Here is a 21545-nt window from a genome sequence, read left to right on the forward strand (position 1 = left end):
TAGGTACCTCTATAGGGCTTAGGTACAAATAGAATCTAGAAAAAACAAGTTCATCGATAACATTGGAAAACACCTGCTTAATCTTTTCTTATCACCAATTTTTTAAAAGATCTTATCATTGATTTCCGAAATAATGCCTATTCTTTCTCACTTACACAATAAAATACATCTTTCTCATATATTTCCATGTTTAATCCGATAAAAACAATAGAATTTGATTAATTAATTAATATACGTAAAGATAGCGTGTTAATCTGATGTTTTAATATTGACGTGTCGATTCTGGGATCGTCATACCGAGGCGATCTTCCGGTCGGAAAACATGAAGTTCTTAGCGGTTCTTATGGGCGCCATAGCTGCGGCAGCAGGTTAGTTTAACTACTATAATATCTCCTTGGATATCACGGGCCTATAATCCTGATAGGCTTGCGTGGGGACACAGATCCAACACGTAGAGGCCCGTTGCAGAGCTTTTATGTCATGTAGAACGCCTGCTGGAACCCGTTCACAGGTGCAACAATAGACACCCATGAACCGGTCTCAGCAGGCATTGGGATTATTATTGAAAAAGAGAACAGTATATCGGTCTTCTCCCTCGTTTCAATATTCCCGGTTGCATTTTCTATGAGATTTCACATTGTCCGATCTAATGCCCCCTTCACACTGCGCGCGAAGCCGCGAACGCGAGTGTGTAGTCGATTTCGCGGACCTGCAAAATCGAGTCCACACTCTCTCCTCTATTAATTATATTGTCAACTAGCAGTAGGTACTGATATATTCCGCCACTTGACGCTAGATGTCGAATACGAAATAACGCGCGTAGTGGTAAGAAAACTGAGGCCAAATTCGACACGTACCTACAACTGTCAGATTTCGCATCCACGCCAAATCAACAGTTGATTTTATCGCATACTGAGTTATGATTCCATCAACGGTGGAGAATATCATTTGGTACAACCAAAACTCCACTCTAAACTAAGGGTGGTTCGGTTTGATTTGCTTGTCACCCTAAGGCCCACTTGCACCATTCCACTAACCCCGGGTTAACCGGTCAAACCTGGAGTTACCATGGATACCAGTACAATTTGACACTAAGTTAACGGTTTAACCGCTTAACCTCAGGCTAGTGGGATGGTGCAAGTGGCGCTAACTGTGGATTGTTAATGTCAAATTTTGACATTGTACGTATTCGAGAACTTATGATTTTTCCCACATCAACGGGATATCAACACGATACGTCAAACGTCGCTTGTCGAATAGGGGTCCTAGTTTCCCCTCTGGATTGGATCAGATGGCAGTCGATTTCGTAAAAAATAGTGCCTACGTCAAATCATGGGATTAGTTGTCAAGCGCGGATAAGAACGAAGAGTTTGATAACGCGAGGAAGATGACTCTACACGGTGTAACTTGAGCACAAAGCGCGGCGCGCTCATTCTTTCTTCCGTGAACTTGAGGAAACCGAATAATTTTCTGAGGTCAAAAGAAGGAAAAAATATAATACGAATTTAGGTCAATCTCGCCAAAAAAAAATTTTTTTTGTTGTTTTTTTTTTTATTTTTTGAATGTATTTGTACATAAAAAATAAATGTTATTGGTAAACTTGTTACTTAAAATTGATTTTTACGTATTTTTTTCGTAAAACCTTTTTGCAAAGTGTTACTTGTCACTTTTTGACATCTGTCAATAAGGATATTTAGACTACGTCCCATAGCAGCAACATTACCATCAAAAAAGCCTTTTACATTATGTAACAACAAAAACTTGTTTATTTTTAAATTAATATTATCTCTGAAACTAGGCGTTTTAAAAAAAAGTTTATATGACATTTTTGTCTCTAAATATGATCAGGAATACGCTGTTAAAATTATTCGGTTTACTCATGTTACACCGTGTATAATGGTACTCATTTAAATTTAACTTCCAGCTCTGCCCACCATCTCGGACCCAGTTCTCATGAAGTTCAGCGGAGATGGTGAACGCTACCAGCCCATGCGGGGTGGTAACGGCGTGGTCCACATGGTGGACACCTGGCTGAAGGTCTCAGATTTGATGGAGGCCGCCAGGTTCCAGCCGGATGCTCAGAACGTTTACCATCTCTTCACCAGGTAATTTAATCACTCACTTTTTTAGACTGGAGTGTTTGGCAGCTGTTCATCGGTGGGGTTCATTTTCTGGGGCTAGTTGCTTCCATCTATTATCTCTAAACGATCTTTTCCAGGGGCCAAATTCGACACGTACAACTGTCAGATTTCGCATCCATGTCAAATCAACAGTTGATTTTATTGCATACTGAGTGTTGATTCCATCAACGGTGGATAATATCATTTGGTACAACCAAAACCATCCAAAACTCAACTCTAAACTAAGGGTGGTTCGGTTTGGTTTGCTTGTCACCCTAACTGTGGATTGTTAATGTCAAATTTTGACATAGTACGTATTCGAGAACTTATGATTTTTCCCACATCAACGGGAGATCAACACGATACGTCAAACGTCGCTTGTCGAATACCACCCCAGACAACCATACCGGCTGTAGCTGTCACGCTCGTCGAGACCCCGAGACACGAGAACGAGTCGCCATCCGATAGGTATATCGGAGCGGCCAAGGTGCTCACAATATCTGAACACGCACTATAACGCCCTGATAATAGAGGCGTGTTCAGATATTTGTGAGCACCTTGGCCGCTCCGATATATCTGATGGCGACTGTACATGCGGCTTCTCGTTTCGTTCTTCCTTGTCTCGTCTCGCGCTTCTCCGATTGGATGTGTGATACCGAGATTCTCTCGCGGAGAATCTCGGTATCACACATCCAATCCAATATTAAGCATATACATGAGACGGGCTCTAGAAAGTGACAAAATTTGACAATAGTTATTCATAATTTTTTTAAAGTTTTCAATAAATAAGGAAGTTCGAGAAAATTTTGTTAATTAACAATTGCCTAACTTGTTGAAAAAATAACTTAAAGATAAATTTCTACAAGTGGTACATTTGTTGACGTGTTTTAAATACACCATAATTTTTTTTTAATTTTCAACGAGTATTTAATACCTTTAAAATGAGATTTAATGTTACGTAAACGCTTTTTAACGCCAGGCGCGTTTCTCGTAAGTGAGGCGCGGATCTTTTATAATATTAATTTTGGTTTCTTAAATATTACTACTTTTTGAGATATTGAGGAAATAAAAAATATCTACCTTTTTTCCCCTTTTTTTATTTATAACTTTTGATATTTTTTATGTGCTAATATACGATTCAAATACATTTTTCGAGGCATCATGACGAATCTAATGAGGTATCACACGTATTTTTAGGGGTAGTATCTCTATTTTTCACCGTTTTCAGGATCTCTAACAGACTATTAGGTATAAATGAAAATGTGAAATTAATCTTTGGTGCCACGTTATAGATACATTTCACAAATCGACTTATCAATAAGGCTTCTGTTGTGGGTACAAGACGACAACATATACTTACATAACACATATACAGGGTGATCAATCCAAATGGGTCAGTATGGAGAAGTCAGAAACTATGAGAGATAGCGAAATCTGTTCTTAGGAACCATCTGTATATTTAGAATCTGCTCGGAAAGAGAAGAGTCGCGAAATGTACCCATAAGTACCAATGCATTCTACGTCTCTTCTCTTTTCGCTCATACTCTAGATATACCGGGTGTGGCCTATAACACGAGCATATAATTAAAACATAGATTGTACTCCTCAAACGGTGACACTTTTGTTCAAAAACTTTTAAAAATTATGAAGAGTACAGCCTACAATTAAATTTTTTGCTTATATTACAGGCCACACCCGGAATAATGTAAATACTTAAATATATTCATAGAAAACATCTATACCTATCCCTTATCAAGATTCTAACCCCGGACTTCCTACTTTGTAGACAGAGTCACTACCGACTAAGATAAGATAAAGATAGTTTATTATTCAAGTAGGCAATAGGTATTATTTATGAACGTCAAATAAAGCTAGACTTAAAATAGAGCTTGACGACCGGTCTGGCCTAGTGGGTAGTGACCCTGCCTGTGAAGCCGATGGTCCCGGGTTCGAATCCTGGTAAGGGCATTTATTTGTATGATGATACAGATATTTGTTCCTGAGTCATGGTTGTTTTCTATGTATTTAAGTATTTTTATGTATATTATATATATCTTTGTCTGAGTACCCACAACACAAGCCTTCTTGAGCTTACCGTGGGGCTTAGTCAATTTGTGTAAAAAAAATGTCCTATAATATTTATTTGGCTATACCGGCTCCAATCCTACACCTCTGCCTTGAGATTTAAATCCCCCCTCAATCGTAGGTGGGTATCCAAATATGGCACTGACAACAAACATGGCGGGACACATCTTTTCAAAACATTACATCTAACAAATTAATTAAAATAAATACTTATAATTCAATACAATTTAAATTACTATAGAATTCATGCAATTACATACAGTAGGTAGTTTCCTTTATAGAGATTTGATTTCAAAATATATACCTATGTACCGTAAAATGGGGTGAGTAGGGATGATATCGAAGTTCAAACCTGGATAAAAGTTTATTTTTATATGTGGCACATTGATTTATATACCTACTTACAAAAAAAGTGTTCCGGATGTATGAAATTCAGTTTGTCAATGATAATTTGTTGTTTCATTTCATAACTTTAGAGATAAACACGAAATAGTAGGAAATCCCAGCTCACCCCGTAGTTGGATAGACGAGGGATTTCCTACTAAGGTGAGTTTTGAAAATTGTTGGATCGACACTTTGGCATTATGAACATTATAATAGCTTGATTTGTTATTAGAATATACCGACTGTGGCCTGTAACATGAGCAAATAATTAAAATATAGATTGTACTCCTCAAACAGTGACACTTTTGCTCTACAACTTTTAAAAAATACGAATTATTTAGACTCCCTATTTTTCATAGAAAATAAATATTATCTTCAATGGCGTCCATTCGCCACACCATATCATTGTGATTAACGTTGCTTGTCAGTCTTGTCACGCCTTAAACATAGCAAAATTCGCAAAACATTGCGTCTTAGAATAAACTTTAGTGTATTCAAAATCAAACCACAAGTTATTTTTAAAAGTTGCTGAACAAATATTGGTCAGTATGAGGAGTACAGCTCACCTTTAAATTTTTGCTCATATTACAGGCCACAACCGGTATAATTTAAGCACCAGTAGCCTGTAAAAACCAACTCACCCCCCTATCATCTCTCCTAGAAGTAGTAGTAGTAAACACTTTATTGCACAAAACAAGTACATAACACAGAGAGAATACAGTAAAAGTGTACAAAGGCGAACTTAGCCCTTTAAGGGATCTCTTCCAGCTAACCTTTAAGTAACTGAGAGATACACATGAAATGGTAGTCAAACTAAGATAAAATCCTCCTCACCCCATTCATAACCCAACTGCCCTCGTCATCCCTACTCACCCCATTTTACGGTACATCTAATCATACAAATACGTAGGTCTTTCAGAAAAGGGTAAGAGGTGAGAGGTGATTGAAATGTATTAAAAGTACCACCTGTAGGTATTACGAGTATTAATTGATAACCTATGTTATAAAAATTTCACAATTAGATTTTTATATTTATATGTATACTTTTGTAATTACTTATTAAACTTTTAATCAAGTTAGTCTTGAAAATTAATGTTTAAATAGGATTTGCACCAAATTTTAATGTTATATGTTAAATTATTATTTTTTTTATTCAAGAATTGTATTTAAGTGAATTATTAGATATAAGATATAGTTATAAGATTGCTATGCCCTAACAGGGTTCATGTTTGATCCAGACATGAAATACCTTAACACCTTGTAAAAACAACATGAAGATGCAATAAATATACTGAATACTGAATAAATGTCTGATTCTGATTCTGAGGCCGTTTGTTTTACAGAAACAACCCCACTGTCAGCCAGCCGCTACTGCTCGGCGCCGACGGTCTTCTCGGCAGCACCAACTACAACAGTAACAGACGGACCATCTTTATCATCCACGGCTGGACCGACAGTGTGCTTGGGAACGTCAATAGTGTGCTCATACCAGGTACCATCTACATTTATCATCAGCTTTACTCTGCTCAATATCACCCAATATCATCGGCGAAAAGAAATCTCACAGACTTCGCTGGTTCAGTCACCTATTAAGAATGGGAGAAAATCGGGCTGCGAAGAGGGCGTACCTGGGAAGACAGACTGGTGGCCGCCCGGCAGGACGGCCCAGATACCGCTGGGGAGACAGTGTGGAAGCGGATCTGCGTCAGCTTCAAGCCAATAATTGGCAGGAAACGGCGCAGGATCGGGAAAAGTGGCGTGCTCTCGTTTCGGGGGCCAAGACTCTCTTTGGGTCGCCAAGCCATGTTAGGTAGTTAGTTAGTTTTAGCTTTGCTCTGACTCACTGCTCCGGGTCCATGCCGAGGCGTCCGACATGTTTTCTAGAGTAAGCATCACGTGATCTTCGATCAGCCGTCATAAAAAACGAAGCGTCGGTAGAAGTTCTAGCTCTCTCTTTCGTCGCTTAAAGGATGACTCACGCTAGACTGGGCTGGACCCGGGCCGATGTGTCCAACATGTTATTTTGCTATGACGGCTGATCGGTGATCACGTGGTGTTTTCCATAGAAACGAAGCGCTGAAAGCTCCCGTCCGGCCCCAGTCCGGTCTAACGTGAGTCTAGATTTCTACAAGGGCTTTCGTTGTTTTTAACTCTTGCGTTTATAGACATACTTCACTTCCAGAAGGTAGAGCAGGAGTGACGCCCTTCCTTGACCGTGTCTAAGCAACGTATTATTTTTCAGCTTTCCTGGCGGCCGAGGACCTGAACGTGATCTCAGTGGACTGGAGCGTGGGGGCCGGTACCATCAACTACCTCGCAGCCGTCACCAACACTGTCACTTGTCGTGTATAAAAAATATTAATTTAAAATAGCGGTGACGTTATAGTGTATAAAAAAATAATATTGTTGCGTATGAGAAATAATAAGGTTTTAAATGTTTAGATAATTAATGGGAAAAATGCCTCGGATAAGATCCGCAGTAAAACATTGGACTATTGGAGTACAAGGGTCCTCTTGTTATTCTAACCTGGTTAATGGGAACTTGGTAGGATATTGAAAAGATACAACCAAATATCTGACATGCAATTTAATATACCCCGCTAAATAATTACAAGGCACTCCGCTTCGGGGCGGGCGCTACTCAAAATACAATTTGTTTCTATAAGCCGTTGGCGGCTGTGGAGTGACACTATGGCAATTCTTAACCTACGATCGCGAGACGGGCGAAACGCGGAGTTTTGGCCAAAACCTAAAACGAAAGTCTAGTGCACTCACGGATACCGGGTGTAGCTTTCATCCTGGGACTTAGCGTAGCAGACAGATCGACGTAGATCAGCGGCGGGCGTTCATCGAGCCCCAGCTGTGACAAGCTAAGGCGAGAACAAGCCGCGGCGCTTGGAGTTTTACGGGAAGGACCCGCACGAAGACACCTTGGAGTCGTCGGACGGCAGCATAGCCATCCGACACACGGCCTGCAGATCGAGGCCGCGTCCTACGGCGTGGAAGCAGCGTCAGCGTGACGCTCAGCAAAATCGGGGACGCGCAACGGCGCGCCCGGGAACACGATCACCAACCGTGCTCATGTCCATCGGCGACACGGGACGCACTAAGTAAATCACGCGCACAATTCACGCACAGCGATATACGCTTTTTACAAATCGGTCTCCCACCAGCCGGACCAGGCGGCGGAAGGAGACGAGGCAATTCCTCTTAATCTTTAATTAGAAACCATCTACATCCTAGCGTATTCCCATTCCAAGTCCAAGTGTAAGTGACAGTGACAGTTCGAAATCTTCCCCTACCGGACACGTTGCGTTTCGATTCACATCAACACATTAAACGTCAAACCAACTTAAATCTTTTCTAAATCAAATGGTTCTCGAAAAATATCAATACTCATTAATACTTGTAATATTTTAAGTGGTTAATAATAATTACTAATAATTATATTTTTATCGTACGTTTCTACTTTGTTTCCTTTGGAATATATCCTTGCTTATGCCTGAACAAAACGCCTATATTCTTAGCTGTCACCGGGCTGTCAAACTTACGACTACCCAACGAAAGTCTTTTTTATGTTTTTATATAATTTCATAAATGATTCTAAAATACAAATTAAATTAGGATGTGACCTATTTGAGCAGTTAGGGTAGACCAGGAGGATCATTTTGATATGCGTGAAGCCAGGTTTGGTCCAATAATCTCTGCACAATCTGGGTGACAAGTTCCGTTCAAGTGGCATACTCTTTGGACTTGTTTCTTCGAAACCAGTTAGCCAGGAGGCAGTATATGCTAATCAACCTACAGCTGAGAAGGTACATTACAGTTTTACATAAGTGTCATACTCTGGTGTATGTTATTCTGTTGGAAATGCGACACTAATGTTGTATAGGTCACGTTGTATGAGGAAGTATATGTTTAGTATAGGAAATTATGTAGCATCGCTACAATATCCCCTCTCTCGGCAAAGAGGTTAAGCACCGGTTAACCGAGGCAGCCGGGGTAACCGGAGAAAAATAAAGTAACCGGATACCTAATCAACAAGTCCATTAGGACGTTAATTATACATATTCGTTTAACATTAAGCTTAGAACCGTATTTACTGAGCATGCTAACCGTCATTAAAACTTAATTTACCTATGTCCATCTCTGGGACTGTAAATTTTATTTCTAAATATTAACTCTATTAGAAATCACAGTGCATGGCCACTACACTGTGGTTTCTGCAACCTAAATAAAAAATATTTTTTCAATTCAAGTAATCCTAAATTGACTGGTCTAGCCACTATTTAACATAAATAATAATAAGCTAACTCCCTATTCTAAGATTCACTAAAGTATTTAAATCCAATTTAAATATTAAGTATTTTCAACTATATTTATAAATTCTTACTATTTAGTATATTACAAGTAGTTATATACATAATGCAATATTAATTATTAAGTTTTAATATGGCATGCCCTACTATGTGCATGCCTATGACTACAAAATCAAATTATTAGTACCTTAGTGTAATGTAGGAACTAGTTGCTAATTTATATCTACAAATAATATCAATAATAGTGGAGGTCAACTTGTAACTCACACTCAAGTCAAATCCCAATATGTAGCCAGCGGGCTTACACTAAGTGAAAAAAAAACTTAGTTTTCTTTTTCATGTCTAAGTCAGTGAATTATATCCAATATAATTACATCACCCTGGACCCTTAGGGTGTGTAGTCACAAAAAAATTTGGTTTCCCTAGAAACGCTTGAAAAAAATCTTCACCAAATGAGTCAAGGAGGTACGCGTACTCAAAAAAATGGGTTGTTACCTGAGTTCACCCAAATAAAAAATAAGTTACTAACTTGAAAATACACCTTGTAAAATATAATATTGAGCATAATGTCACTGAACCAATGCTTTAAAATTAAATGGTAACTGATTTTTTCCAGATTACCTTAACTACAAAGCGGTTTGCTCTAGCAGTCGGAAATTCGGAGGTTATGTGACGAATCAGGAATACTACTCCAAATGGAATGCAGCATGCCGTTCAACAACATGTCCCTACCTTTAGCGAATACAAATGGTGCATGTTTCAGCAGAACTTTAAAAAATGCTATGCTAAGATAGCCGAAATTGAGGTTGATTCTAAGACCAATTTCCTCAAATTTCAAAAAAAACAAAAACCAATAATATGAACATTTAAGTTCTATAAAATAGTTCTATTTAGAACCGAATAAGTCAAAAACAAAGAAATTTAGAGTGTCTCGTCTGTCATACTAAGTCACCGGAATGAAAAGTTTGAGTTGGTTTGAGAAATAAAAATGAATAAATATTTTAATACTTTTGAAATGGGTGGGTCGGGCGGGTGGTTGTCTAACGCGGCACCCCATGGTCGCGTATTAAACAATGAGGCATTAGGCATGGGTAGGGGTGAGTAGATAAGGTATCCCCCCCCCTCCTACTTCATGAAATTCCTCTCCTTCCCCGTCCGGCATGTCGGTAGAAAAAAAAATGGTTTGCTTGTGTCAGGGTATGTAATAAAGTATAATAAATTGGTAACACTTCACTTTATACAGGAAGTGTTAAAATAAATTACCTACCTCTCAAATGGAGCATGGTGAAAAAAATAATATGTGGCTGAGCGCTATGCTAATTATTCATAGTGTAGCCTAATAATAATTGTAATAATTGATGAATTTGCTACCCTGTCACAAGTAAACTTACAAATAATTTCACTAAATTTTTTTTTAAAAATAAAGTTTTTTAAATGACAAAAATTTTATAAGTTGATGTTATTGCTTCCCCAGCTCACAATAACCAGGCTATATATTTAATTTAAACTTTGTTCGGGCGCCATTGTCGTGTATAAAAAATATTAATTTAAAATAGCGGTGACGTTATAGTGTATAAAAAAATAATATTGTTGCGTATGAGAAATAATAAGGTTTTAAATGTTTAGATAATTAATGGGAAAAATGCCTCGGATAAGATCCGCAGTAAAACATTGGACTATTGGAGTACAAGGGTCCTCTTGTTATTCTAACCTGGTTAATGGGAACTTGGTAGGATATTGAAAAGATACAACCAAATATCTGACATGCAATTTAATATACCCCGCTAAATAATTACAAGGCACTCCGCTTCGGGGCGGGCGCTACTCAAAATACAATTTGTTTCTATAAGCCGTTGGCGGCTGTGGAGTGACACTATGGCAATTCTTAACCTACGATCGCGAGACGGGCGAAACGCGGAGTTTTGGCCAAAACCTAAAACGAAAGTCTAGTGCACTCACGGATACCGGGTGTAGCTTTCATCCTGGGACTTAGCGTAGCAGACAGATCGACGTAGATCAGCGGCGGGCGTTCATCGAGCCCCAGCTGTGACAAGCTAAGGCGAGAACAAGCCGCGGCGCTTGGAGTTTTACGGGAAGGACCCGCACGAAGACACCTTGGAGTCGTCGGACGGCAGCATAGCCATCCGACACACGGCCTGCAGATCGAGGCCGCGTCCTACGGCGTGGAAGCAGCGTCAGCGTGACGCTCAGCAAAATCGGGGACGCGCAACGGCGCGCCCGGGAACACGATCACCAACCGTGCTCATGTCCATCGGCGACACGGGACGCACTAAGTAAATCACGCGCACAATTCACGCACAGCGATATACGCTTTTTACAAATCGGTCTCCCACCAGCCGGACCAGGCGGCGGAAGGAGACGAGGCAATTCCTCTTAATCTTTAATTAGAAACCATCTACATCCTAGCGTATTCCCATTCCAAGTCCAAGTGTAAGTGACAGTGACAGTTCGAAATCTTCCCCTACCGGACACGTTGCGTTTCGATTCACATCAACACATTAAACGTCAAACCAACTTAAATCTTTTCTAAATCAAATGGTTCTCGAAAAATATCAATACTCATTAATACTTGTAATATTTTAAGTGGTTAATAATAATTACTAATAATTATATTTTTATCGTACGTTTCTACTTTGTTTCCTTTGGAATATATCCTTGCTTATGCCTGAACAAAACGCCTATATTCTTAGCTGTCACCGGGCTGTCAAACTTACGACTACCCAACGAAAGTCTTTTTTATGTTTTTATATAATTTCATAAATGATTCTAAAATACAAATTAAATTAGGATGTGACCTATTTGAGCAGTTAGGGTAGACCAGGAGGATCATTTTGATATGCGTGAAGCCAGGTTTGGTCCAATAATCTCTGCACAATCTGGGTGACAAGTTCCGTTCAAGTGGCATACTCTTTGGACTTGTTTCTTCGAAACCAGTTAGCCAGGAGGCAGTATATGCTAATCAACCTACAGCTGAGAAGGTACATTACAGTTTTACATAAGTGTCATACTCTGGTGTATGTTATTCTGTTGGAAATGCGACACTAATGTTGTATAGGTCACGTTGTATGAGGAAGTATATGTTTAGTATAGGAAATTATGTAGCATCGCTACACACTTCAGGTAACTAACCCTGTGAATACTCGTCCTCAAAGATAACCTTACACTGGGTCGTTTACATTAGGAAACAATCTGCGAATCATAGTGTATGTAACATGAGCAATTAAACATGAGCGTTGCCAACAGCAGCAGGGGCAGCTGCCTCCGCAGCTCCCTCTAACTAAATGTATGCCCCACCCCTTGGCCATAGCTAGCTGGCGACGCCCTTGAACATAAGGCTACTAGCCAAGACGACAAACGTTCATAGAAAAACCGGGCAAGTGCGAGTCGGACTCGCGCACGGAGGGTTCCGTACCATAATGCAAAAAAAAAAACAAAAAAACGGTTACCCATCCAAGTACCACTCCCAACGTTGCTTAACTTTGGTCAAAAATCACGTTTGTTGTATGGGAGCCCCATTTAAATCTTTATTTTATTCTGTTTTTACTATTTGTTGTTATAGCGGCAACAGAAATACATCATCTGTGAAAATTTCAACTGTCTAGCTATCACGGTTCGTGAGATACAGCCTGGTGACAGACGGACGGACAGCGAAGTCTTAGTAATAGGGTCCCGTTTTACCCTTTGGGTACGGAACCCTAAAAAGCCAATCGAATCTTAAATAATGTATAGAAATCATCATAGCATCTGTCATCCGGGTAGATTTATTGGTTTCGTTTTGGCGTTTCTACGATGTTCATCTCGGCTTAGTAACGCAGCAGAAAAATTAACCAATGTCACCTTGGCTGCACTTAACTTCTTTCATCCAAATTCCAGGTGAAAGTGTGGCCCGCTTCATAAACTGGCTGATGGCTTCCACGGGCACCACTCCTGAGCAGATCCACATTATCGGTCACTCGCTGGGTGGTCACCAGTCTGGCATCATCGGGAGGAACCTCAACGGCAAAGCTGCGTACATTACTGGTTAGTTCCGACACAGAATACTTAAATAATAGTACTAGGTACAGAAGACTCACTCTCTAACAAAACGCGTCTGTTAAGATCAGGACAGATATGGCCGCTAGGTGGCGACAGCGCTACGCGCGGTTTATGGCTAGCCACCAAATTTGGGGTGGAACGGATGTACTTGTAGCTATAGCCTGACAAGTTCTTTTTTAGCCCTGATATAATGTCGCTACAAACAGCTTACATATAGCAACAATACGTGTACGTCATGAATAGTCGGGACAGTGTGTATCGGCATCGTGCAAGAGCGAGTGAGGTATACAATTATGTACATGTGAGTTGTAGAAGTATGTTTCCCAATCGAAACCCAATCGAAAGAGCATGTTTAGTTGATAATTAAGTATGAATAATTTACCTATCCGCCATAATTTGATTCTAAATATTCGACCTCCGTATATATATTTACCAGATTCAGTCACTCGTGGTGGTAATGGCTCATTCTTATAATAAATATTTTTGATTATAGCACTAAAGACGCCTTAAATGAGAAAAATAATAATTTAATAATTAATATTCATATTTAGTACAAAACTAACCAGTTTATTACAAACTCACTATGAAAATCAGTACCCGTCATGTCAACAAATAATTTCACAACATTGTTTAATGGAATGCTACTGAATCCCGTATCCTTTTTCTGTCGCAAGTATTTTAATGTATTTAAAATTATTTGTTTAGCATCGGTGTGAATTTTTTTGGGCATTTTGATTGCAAAATCTATTATTATCCTGAAATATTTACAATCATTTTCGATTTGTTTACATCGGTGACATTCAATGACTTTCAATGTCGGATGTCAAACAAAATAATTGCCATTAAAATAAATTAGTTCCATCGAAAATCCGCAACGTGGCGAGGGCTAAAAAGGAACTTGTTAGGCTTTACCTGTTGTAAAGCGACGAGATCGCGGAGTGAGCCACGCCGGCCAGTGTTGGCCGTAATGGTTAATTCTAATTAACAATTAATCAATTGCATTAACCATTAATTCCGCAATTAATCAATTGCATTACGCATCAATTTAATTAAAGTTAGTTAGAATTGAATCTTGAGACGTTTAATTACATTGATTGTCAATCTAATTGCCTATTTAATGGCATTAAAGTTTCAAAAAATTAATTAGAATTACTCTCAATTGCATTAACGTTTAATGGAATTAATTTTTTTTTTATAAACTAATAATTAATGTTAATTTTGCTTGAAACTATTAAATGGGAATACACTCATTATTGGTGTATTTTTATTTGTCCCTGTCATATGTGAGTTGGAGACAAATGGGAAACGGGGACAAATGGGATTTATTCATTTATATGAAGCGCTTATTCCATCTGCTCCAGGCGGGAACAAATGGGAAAATATCGGATAATGTATTCCCATTTGTCCCCACACCATAAATAAAATAAATAAAATAAATAAAATAAATAAAATAAATAAAATAAATAAAATAAATAAAATAAATAAAATAAATAAAATAAATAAAATAAATAAAATAAATAAAATAAATAAAATAAATAAAATAAATAAAATAAATAAAATAAATAAAATAAATAAAATAAATAAAATAAATAAAATAAATAAAATAAATAAAATAAATAAAATAAATAAAATAAATAAAATAAATAAAATAAATAAAATAAATAAAATAAATAAAATAAATAAAATAAATAAAATAAATAAAATAAATAAAATAAATAAAATAAATAAAATAAATAAAATAAATAAAATAAATAAAATAAATAAAATAAATAAAATAAATAAAATAAATAAAATAAATAAAATAAATAAAATAAATAAAATAAATAAAATAAATAAAATAAATAAAATAAATAAAATAAATAAAATAAATAAAATAAATAAAATAAATAAAATAAATAAAATAAATAAAATAAATAAAATAAATAAAATAAATAAAATAAATAAAATAAATAAAATAAATAAAATAAATAAAATAAATAAAATAAATAAAATAAATAAAATAAATAAAATAAATAAAATAAATAAAATAAATAAAATAAATAAAATAAATAAAATAAATAAAATAAATAAAATAAATAAAATAAATAAAATAAATAAAATAAATAAAATAAATAAAATAAATAAAATAAATAAAATAAATAAAATAAATAAAATAAATAAAATAAATAAAATAAATAAAATAAATAAAATAAATAAAATAAATAAAATAAATAAAATAAATAAAATAAATAAAATAAATAAAATAAATAAAATAAATAAAATAAATAAAATAAATAAAATAAACTAAATAAATGGTGACGCGGGCCGTACTTTGTTAATATTTATGACTTTACGAGACATTGTCGTTTGTCACTATTACATACAAAATAGCCAAGGCGGCACTCGGGCCGCAAGTGATAGGTTCACGAGCCGCATGCGGCCCGCGGGCCGCAGGTTTCCGACCGCTGCACTAGACCTTTGATCCCTTGGACGTCTTTATAAAATTACGATATTTATTCTTGTTAATTGTTAATTATCAATCACATGTTTAATTTTCATTAAAAATTGTTTTAGTTTTTAATGGTTTGTAAAGCAATAACCATTAATTCTTTTTAATTGTTAGTGGTTCGTAATAAATTAACATTAATGCAAATTGATGTTCAATGCAATTGATAATTAATTTTCCTTCAATGGTTAATGGCTAATGGCAATTAACCTTTTTAATGGTTAATTTTTAATGGTCAATTGCATTAACGTTCGGCCAACACTGCGCCGGGCCATACATCATTTTTCTTACCAAAACGCGAGTCGACATCTAACGTCAAGTAGGGGAACTATACGCCGGCCTAGCCAAGGTTACAATCGCTATCGCTTCGACAACGAAAACCATTATGTCTCTCTATCACACTTCCATATTAGTGCGACAGTGACAGTTGCGTTTCGATCGCTACGGAGCGTAAGCGATCGGCATCTTGGCTACGCGGCCAGTACCGCTACATGATACCAGATGGCACAAGTGTCACTACTGACGAAATAATATGTACTGCTATAGTTCGTTTTTTTTAGCATTAGAAAGAACTTGCAAAGAAGGTAAGCGATCTTGACTTGTCTTTTAATTGAAAAAGGCTTTTTAAAAATCAGTAACTATTACTTATGAAAGCAGAAGAATATAAATTATCGTATTACATTCATAATTGTAACATATTTGCCGTAACTTATATTTAAAATGTGTTTTTCAATTAAAAGACACACCTAGATTGTTTACCTTATTTCTAATGCTAAAAAAACGAACTATATTACCTATTATAAGTAGGAGTTGAAAATAGACTTCCGGTTAATCCGGTTATAATAATTAAGTAGCTGGAAATTGTTAAGCGAGTTTTCGTTTTCCGCGATACCTGTAGGCCAATGGTCAATTAGCAGTATCAAGCTTTTTACGTGAAAAGTGTGACAGTTACGTAGGAAGTGGCGCCCTCAATATTTTTTTTACTATTTCGGACTATATTTAACTGCCACAAATTAGTACCCTTGCTCCGAGCAAGCACTTAACAACCCTTCTTCTTCAGCCCTGGACCCGGCGCTCCCCGGCTGGATATCCAACGACAACCGCTTCCAGGCCAACGACGGGACCTACACGGAGGTGATCCACACCAACGCGGGCTTGCTGGGATACATCGCTAACCTGGGACAAGTGGACTTCTATCCCAACGGTGGGATTAATATGCCTGGGTGCAGCGAGCCAACTTGCGACCATGACAGGTAGGAAATCTTAGACCTTATTCGCATGAGCGCATCAACGCATGTTAAAAAAACCGGGCAAGTGCGAGTCGGACTCGCGCACGAAGGGTTCCGTACCATAAAGCAAAAAAAAAAACGGAAAAAAATGCAAAAAGAAAACGGTCACCCATCCAAGTACTGACCACGCCCGACGTTGCTTAACTTTGGTCAAAAATCACGTTTGCTGTATGGGAGCCCCACTTAAATCTTTATTTTATACTGTTTTTAGTATTTGTTGTTATAGCGGCAACAGAAATACATCATCTGTGAAAATTTCAACTGTCTAGCTATCACGGTTCGTGAGATACAGCCTGGTGACAGACAGACGGACAGACGGACGGACGGACGGACGGACGGACAGCGAAGTCTTAGTAATAGGTGCTGGTAACTAGTATAGGAGCTCCATATTACGGAATTTCTGGGGCGCTCCACGGGTTAACGACCAACGCTTAAAGTCGTAAAATACACATCTGTCCATTTGTGTTATTCAAACGCTTTTTTAATGCGCGTTGAAAAAAAGCTTATGCGAATAAGGCCTAAATTGAACCGGGACGATTCGTCTAGCCAGACATTTTTATACCTTTCAGTGATTAGACATCACATGTGGTATCATAGGAGAGACTAAGGCCTCATTCCCACGAGCGTATTTATTCACACGACGGCGGTAGAGCTTTTTATCAAGCGTTGTTGGATTTTCGGCTTTAAGCCGTCGATTGTTGGTCTTTAAATCGAATTTAGTGTGTGGACAGATTCAAGTGCTTTTTTAATGCGCGTTGTAAAAGCGCTCGTGGGAATGAGGCCTACAGCTCACAAATTCCGTTGGCTATGGCTATGACATCTAGAGAGAACGGGTGAAGTGCGAGTTGGACTCACGCACGAAGGGTTCCGTACTACCATTTACGCAAAAACCGGGAAAAAAAATCACGTTTATTGTATCGGAGCCCCGCCTAAATATTTATTCTACACACCTTTCAAAAATGTAATTAATCCGCAGATGTTTCCATTACTTCGCTGAATCACTCTATACTGGAGGCTTCACTGGCACACGATGCGCCAGTTACGCTGGAGCCATGACTGGCAACTGCATCCTGTGGGGATCCCTGCAGATGGGAGGCCTGAGGCCTAAGACTGGGTAAGATGCTTCTTTTTGGTGTTCAGACACGTTTATTAGTAACTAAAAGACTCGCCACTTGACCAAATTAACGTAGTCCGAATCAGCCTTTCATTTTCTACTCACTCGTAAAGGGGCCCACTGGAGTCCGCCGGACGGTATTGGCCTGTCAGTTGTTCGGAATTGTCAAAAGTTTGTTCTAACTGACAGGCCGATACCGTCCGGCGGACTGTTAATCAGTGGGCCCCTCGCTTTGTGAACTTACCATAAAAATAGTTCTACGGCTACTACGGACCATATTTTCACGGTTTCGGATCGGATTCGGATCGGACGTAGTGCGAAACCGCTCTTATAGGAGAAAAAAGTGTCCTTAAATTTCCATACATTTTTCAAATTTTTTTACCGCCATACAAAGTATATAGGGAAATGGTAACACAATAGGAAAAGACTCTGGGACATGTTTTATCCCATTAAGGCCCCAGTACACAATGGGCCATCGCCGGCCACTCCAAGGGACGCAGCCTTGCGGTAGAATGAGATAGCAATATCACTTGCTCCCTCTAACGCATAAATGCGTCCCTTGGAGTGGCCGGCAATGGCCCATTGTGTACGAGTGCCCTGTGCCCTTTAGACACGAAAGAGCTCGTGATTCTGCCGGCCTAGCCAAGGTGACAATCGCTATCGCTTCGACAACGAAACGCTTTGTGTCTCTCTATCTCTCTTCCATATAAGTGTGACAGTGACAGTTGCGTTTCGATCGCTACGGAGCGTAAGCGATTGGCATGTTGGCTACGCGGCCTGAGTAGAAATAACACAAAAGTGGCAAAAAAAGTCACAATACATAAAAATGCCAAGAAATAAAATAAACGCTCATTGGACAATCCGAACTACGCTAGTATGCCATTTGTCCTAAAATATGATCCAATTGATGATAAATTAAATCATACTCTTTTTTACAGCGCTTCCGGCATCTACTACTTGCAGACCAACTCTGCCCCGCCTTTCTCTCAAGGATAAAAATATAACATCAATTAAAAATTGTACCAAATATAGTTAATACTCCAATTTAAGGCCAGTTGCACTACGCCAACTCTTCCTTTCGGGCATTCTCGGTTCCGTTCGGCTTAGCATTGTTCCGAGCAAATATTAGGGTTGACACAACTTGACGTTTGCGTGTACGAACACAGATAAGGTAATTACATGAATTTTGACAACCCTAAATAGCCGACAGGGATAGTACCGTACATAAGAAAGGAACAGCATGATTCGTCCCTGAATCGCTGTCAAATGCGGTTTTGTGGGAAATTTGTGTTATGTACGGTAGTACTATTAATATGTACTTATATTCTGTGATATGATAGGAGAAAAGCGATGCTTGTTAAATGCAATAAGAAATAGGAGAGGCATGATGTTAGGACACCTTATACGGCATGATAACATTTTCCTAAACATCCTGGAAGGCAGGATTGAAAAGACAAGAGAAGAAGGGAGACCTAGAATCACTTATCTCAGCCAAATAAAAAATAATGCGTCGTATGTGGAAATTAAAAGACTGGCACAAGAAAAAAATGATTGGCGATTGCTCCACCGACAAGAGCAAAGCTCTTAAGTTATGATGATGATGATGATGATATTCTGTGACCACGCACAATCAACCAATCAACAACGTTAAAATTAAAAATGGCGGCCGTTGTCATTCTATAGACTACTGTCAAACTTTTATTAGCAAATTTGAATGAACTGCAAGGAGTTAACCGACGGTTTGGTACAACTGGCTCTAACTTTGATCAACTGTACATATACTCGGTCAAGCAAATCTTGTCACTAAAAAAAAAGGCGCGAAATTCAAATTTTCTATGGGGCGATAATTCTTCGCGCCTACATTTTTCTAATTTGCCGCCTTTTTCTACTGACAAGATTTGCTTGACCATCTTATAATAATTATTTATAAAAATATGATTTATTTTATATATTTGAGCTATATTCCCAATAACGGTTTAAGGATTTTATTGATATTCCTTTCTGTTATTTTAAGGATGAGATCGATGTGTAAATAAATATATTTATATAATTTTGTATGTTTTTGTTATTATTCAACTTAATTCCAGTAGCTAAGGTATCCTACAATAACTGCATACCGTAAAATGGGGTGAGTTGGGTGAAATTTGACTTTCAAACCTCGATAAAATTTTATTTTTACACGTGAAAACTGAATGGTGTATATAATAAGTGGTTCGGACGTTTGTATTTTAGTTTGTATTTTATTTTGGGTAGTTCCATTTCATAACTTTGACGATAAAGAGGAAAACCCACCTCACCCCGTAGTGCCTCGTATTTGGGGTTTTTCATACAAAGGTGATTTTGGAAGATTGTTGCATCGATTTTTTTTATTATGCGTATTACTAAAGCCCCGTTTTAAATTGGAATACATTATTTTTGTAGCAGTAGCCTTAAAATCCCTTATCACCCCCCTCTCAAATCTTCTCGCCACATTCATAACCCAGCTCTCCCCGCGAAACCTACTCACCCCGTTTTACGGTAATCAGACAAACACAAATTACGGGCCAAGACGACGTGTCTCTTCTTCTTCTTCTCCGTCGAATTACTCTTGGCAGAGCAGTCGTGGTCACGTTGAACGACGAACGATTCTACGCCAGTTCTCCCTGGCAGATGCTTCTCTGGCACATGTGTTAAGTGGGGTGTTGGTAAGGGCTTTTATCTGATCCGTCCAACGCATTGGGGAACGTCCTCTTGACCTACAGCCATTGACCCGTCCCTGGACAACAAGTCTCTCCATGGCCTGCTCTCCACGTCGCGTCACATGTCCGAAGTATCTGAGGATACGCGCTCTGACCGTGGCTGAGAGCCTCTCTTTCACCTTAAGTCAAGTAATTTCCATTTTTGACGTATAATATGTAATTATATTATAAATAAATGAGTATGAGTATGAGTATGAGTAAGTTCTTCAAGTCTGGAGACGACGACGTGTACTCAGTGGCGGATTTGCCCTAAGGCACAGTAGGCCCGGGCCTAGGGCGGCAAGATATTTTAGGGGCGGCAAATTGTGACAAAAAATTCGCTGATGGTAACAAGAAATAACTCAAAAGGTAGTCAAAATTATGGGTGCCTTGAAAGGGGCGGTTACAGGGCCTGGGGCCTAGGGCGGCAAAGACTGCAAATCCGCCACTGCGTGTACTGTCAGATAAACTGTCAGTAAAACTCCAGTTAACTTGCAGGATAAACATTTATTTTATTTGCAACCTTATTTAACTTAAAATAATATAATAATAATATATTAAGGGACACCTTACCAGGGGTGCGAAACTCCTGACTTCGGCCAAACTTAGCTACGCTCGGCTCAGCATTGCTCCGAGCAATTATTAGGGTTGACACAACTTGACGTCCCTTTGCGTGTACGCAAGGCCCCAACGCTGTCTGTTCTCTTTGACGGCGCAGAAACTAGTATCATTTCTCTCTCCTTGCTCTTTTAAAAATGCCGTTTGTCAAAAAAGGACAACCATACTATTGACAAGATGGACTTCAAATCCAGGTGTCCCCTTTTTAGGTAGAACCAGGGCTATAACCGCGAAAATCGAAGTTCGCTAATTGCGGGGATTTTTGTCTGTCACTCTAATTACGCCTTCATTGGAGTAAAAGAGAATTTCAGTTTTCGCGGCAGCCGCTCAAGTTGTGTATGTGTGCGTAAAAACATAT

General features: G+C 38.2%; 1 protein-coding gene across 1 annotated transcript; it reads left to right on the forward strand.

The window, feature by feature from the left end:
- Positions 1 to 322: 322 nt before the first annotated feature.
- LOC134677666 (pancreatic triacylglycerol lipase-like) lies at positions 323 to 19903 on the forward strand. Its single transcript, XM_063536127.1, has 8 exons — positions 323 to 368; positions 1925 to 2105; positions 5933 to 6081; positions 6832 to 6933; positions 12803 to 12949; positions 16510 to 16702; positions 17715 to 17852; positions 18791 to 19903. Exons 1-8 carry the CDS (start codon positions 323 to 325, stop codon positions 18846 to 18848), a joined length of 1014 nt encoding a protein of 337 aa, XP_063392197.1. The 3' UTR covers positions 18849 to 19903.
- The last annotated feature ends 1642 nt before the right edge of the window (positions 19904 to 21545 follow it).

This window comes from Cydia fagiglandana, chromosome 26 (assembly GCF_963556715.1).
Source record: "Cydia fagiglandana chromosome 26, ilCydFagi1.1, whole genome shotgun sequence".
In the NCBI taxonomy this organism is placed as follows: Eukaryota; Metazoa; Arthropoda; class Insecta; order Lepidoptera; family Tortricidae; genus Cydia; species Cydia fagiglandana.

Coding starts and splice junctions, on each gene's coding strand:
- LOC134677666 (XM_063536127.1), top strand. CDS start 323: ATGAAGTTCTTAGCGGTTCTTATGGGCGCCATAGCTGCGGCAGCAG. Junction 2,106..5,932: donor GTTTACCATCTCTTCACCAG/GTAATTTAATCA, acceptor TTTGTTTTACAG/AAACAACCCCACTGTCAGCC. Junction 12,950..16,509: donor CAAAGCTGCGTACATTACTG/GTTAGTTCCGAC, acceptor CTTCTTCTTCAG/CCCTGGACCCGGCGCTCCCC.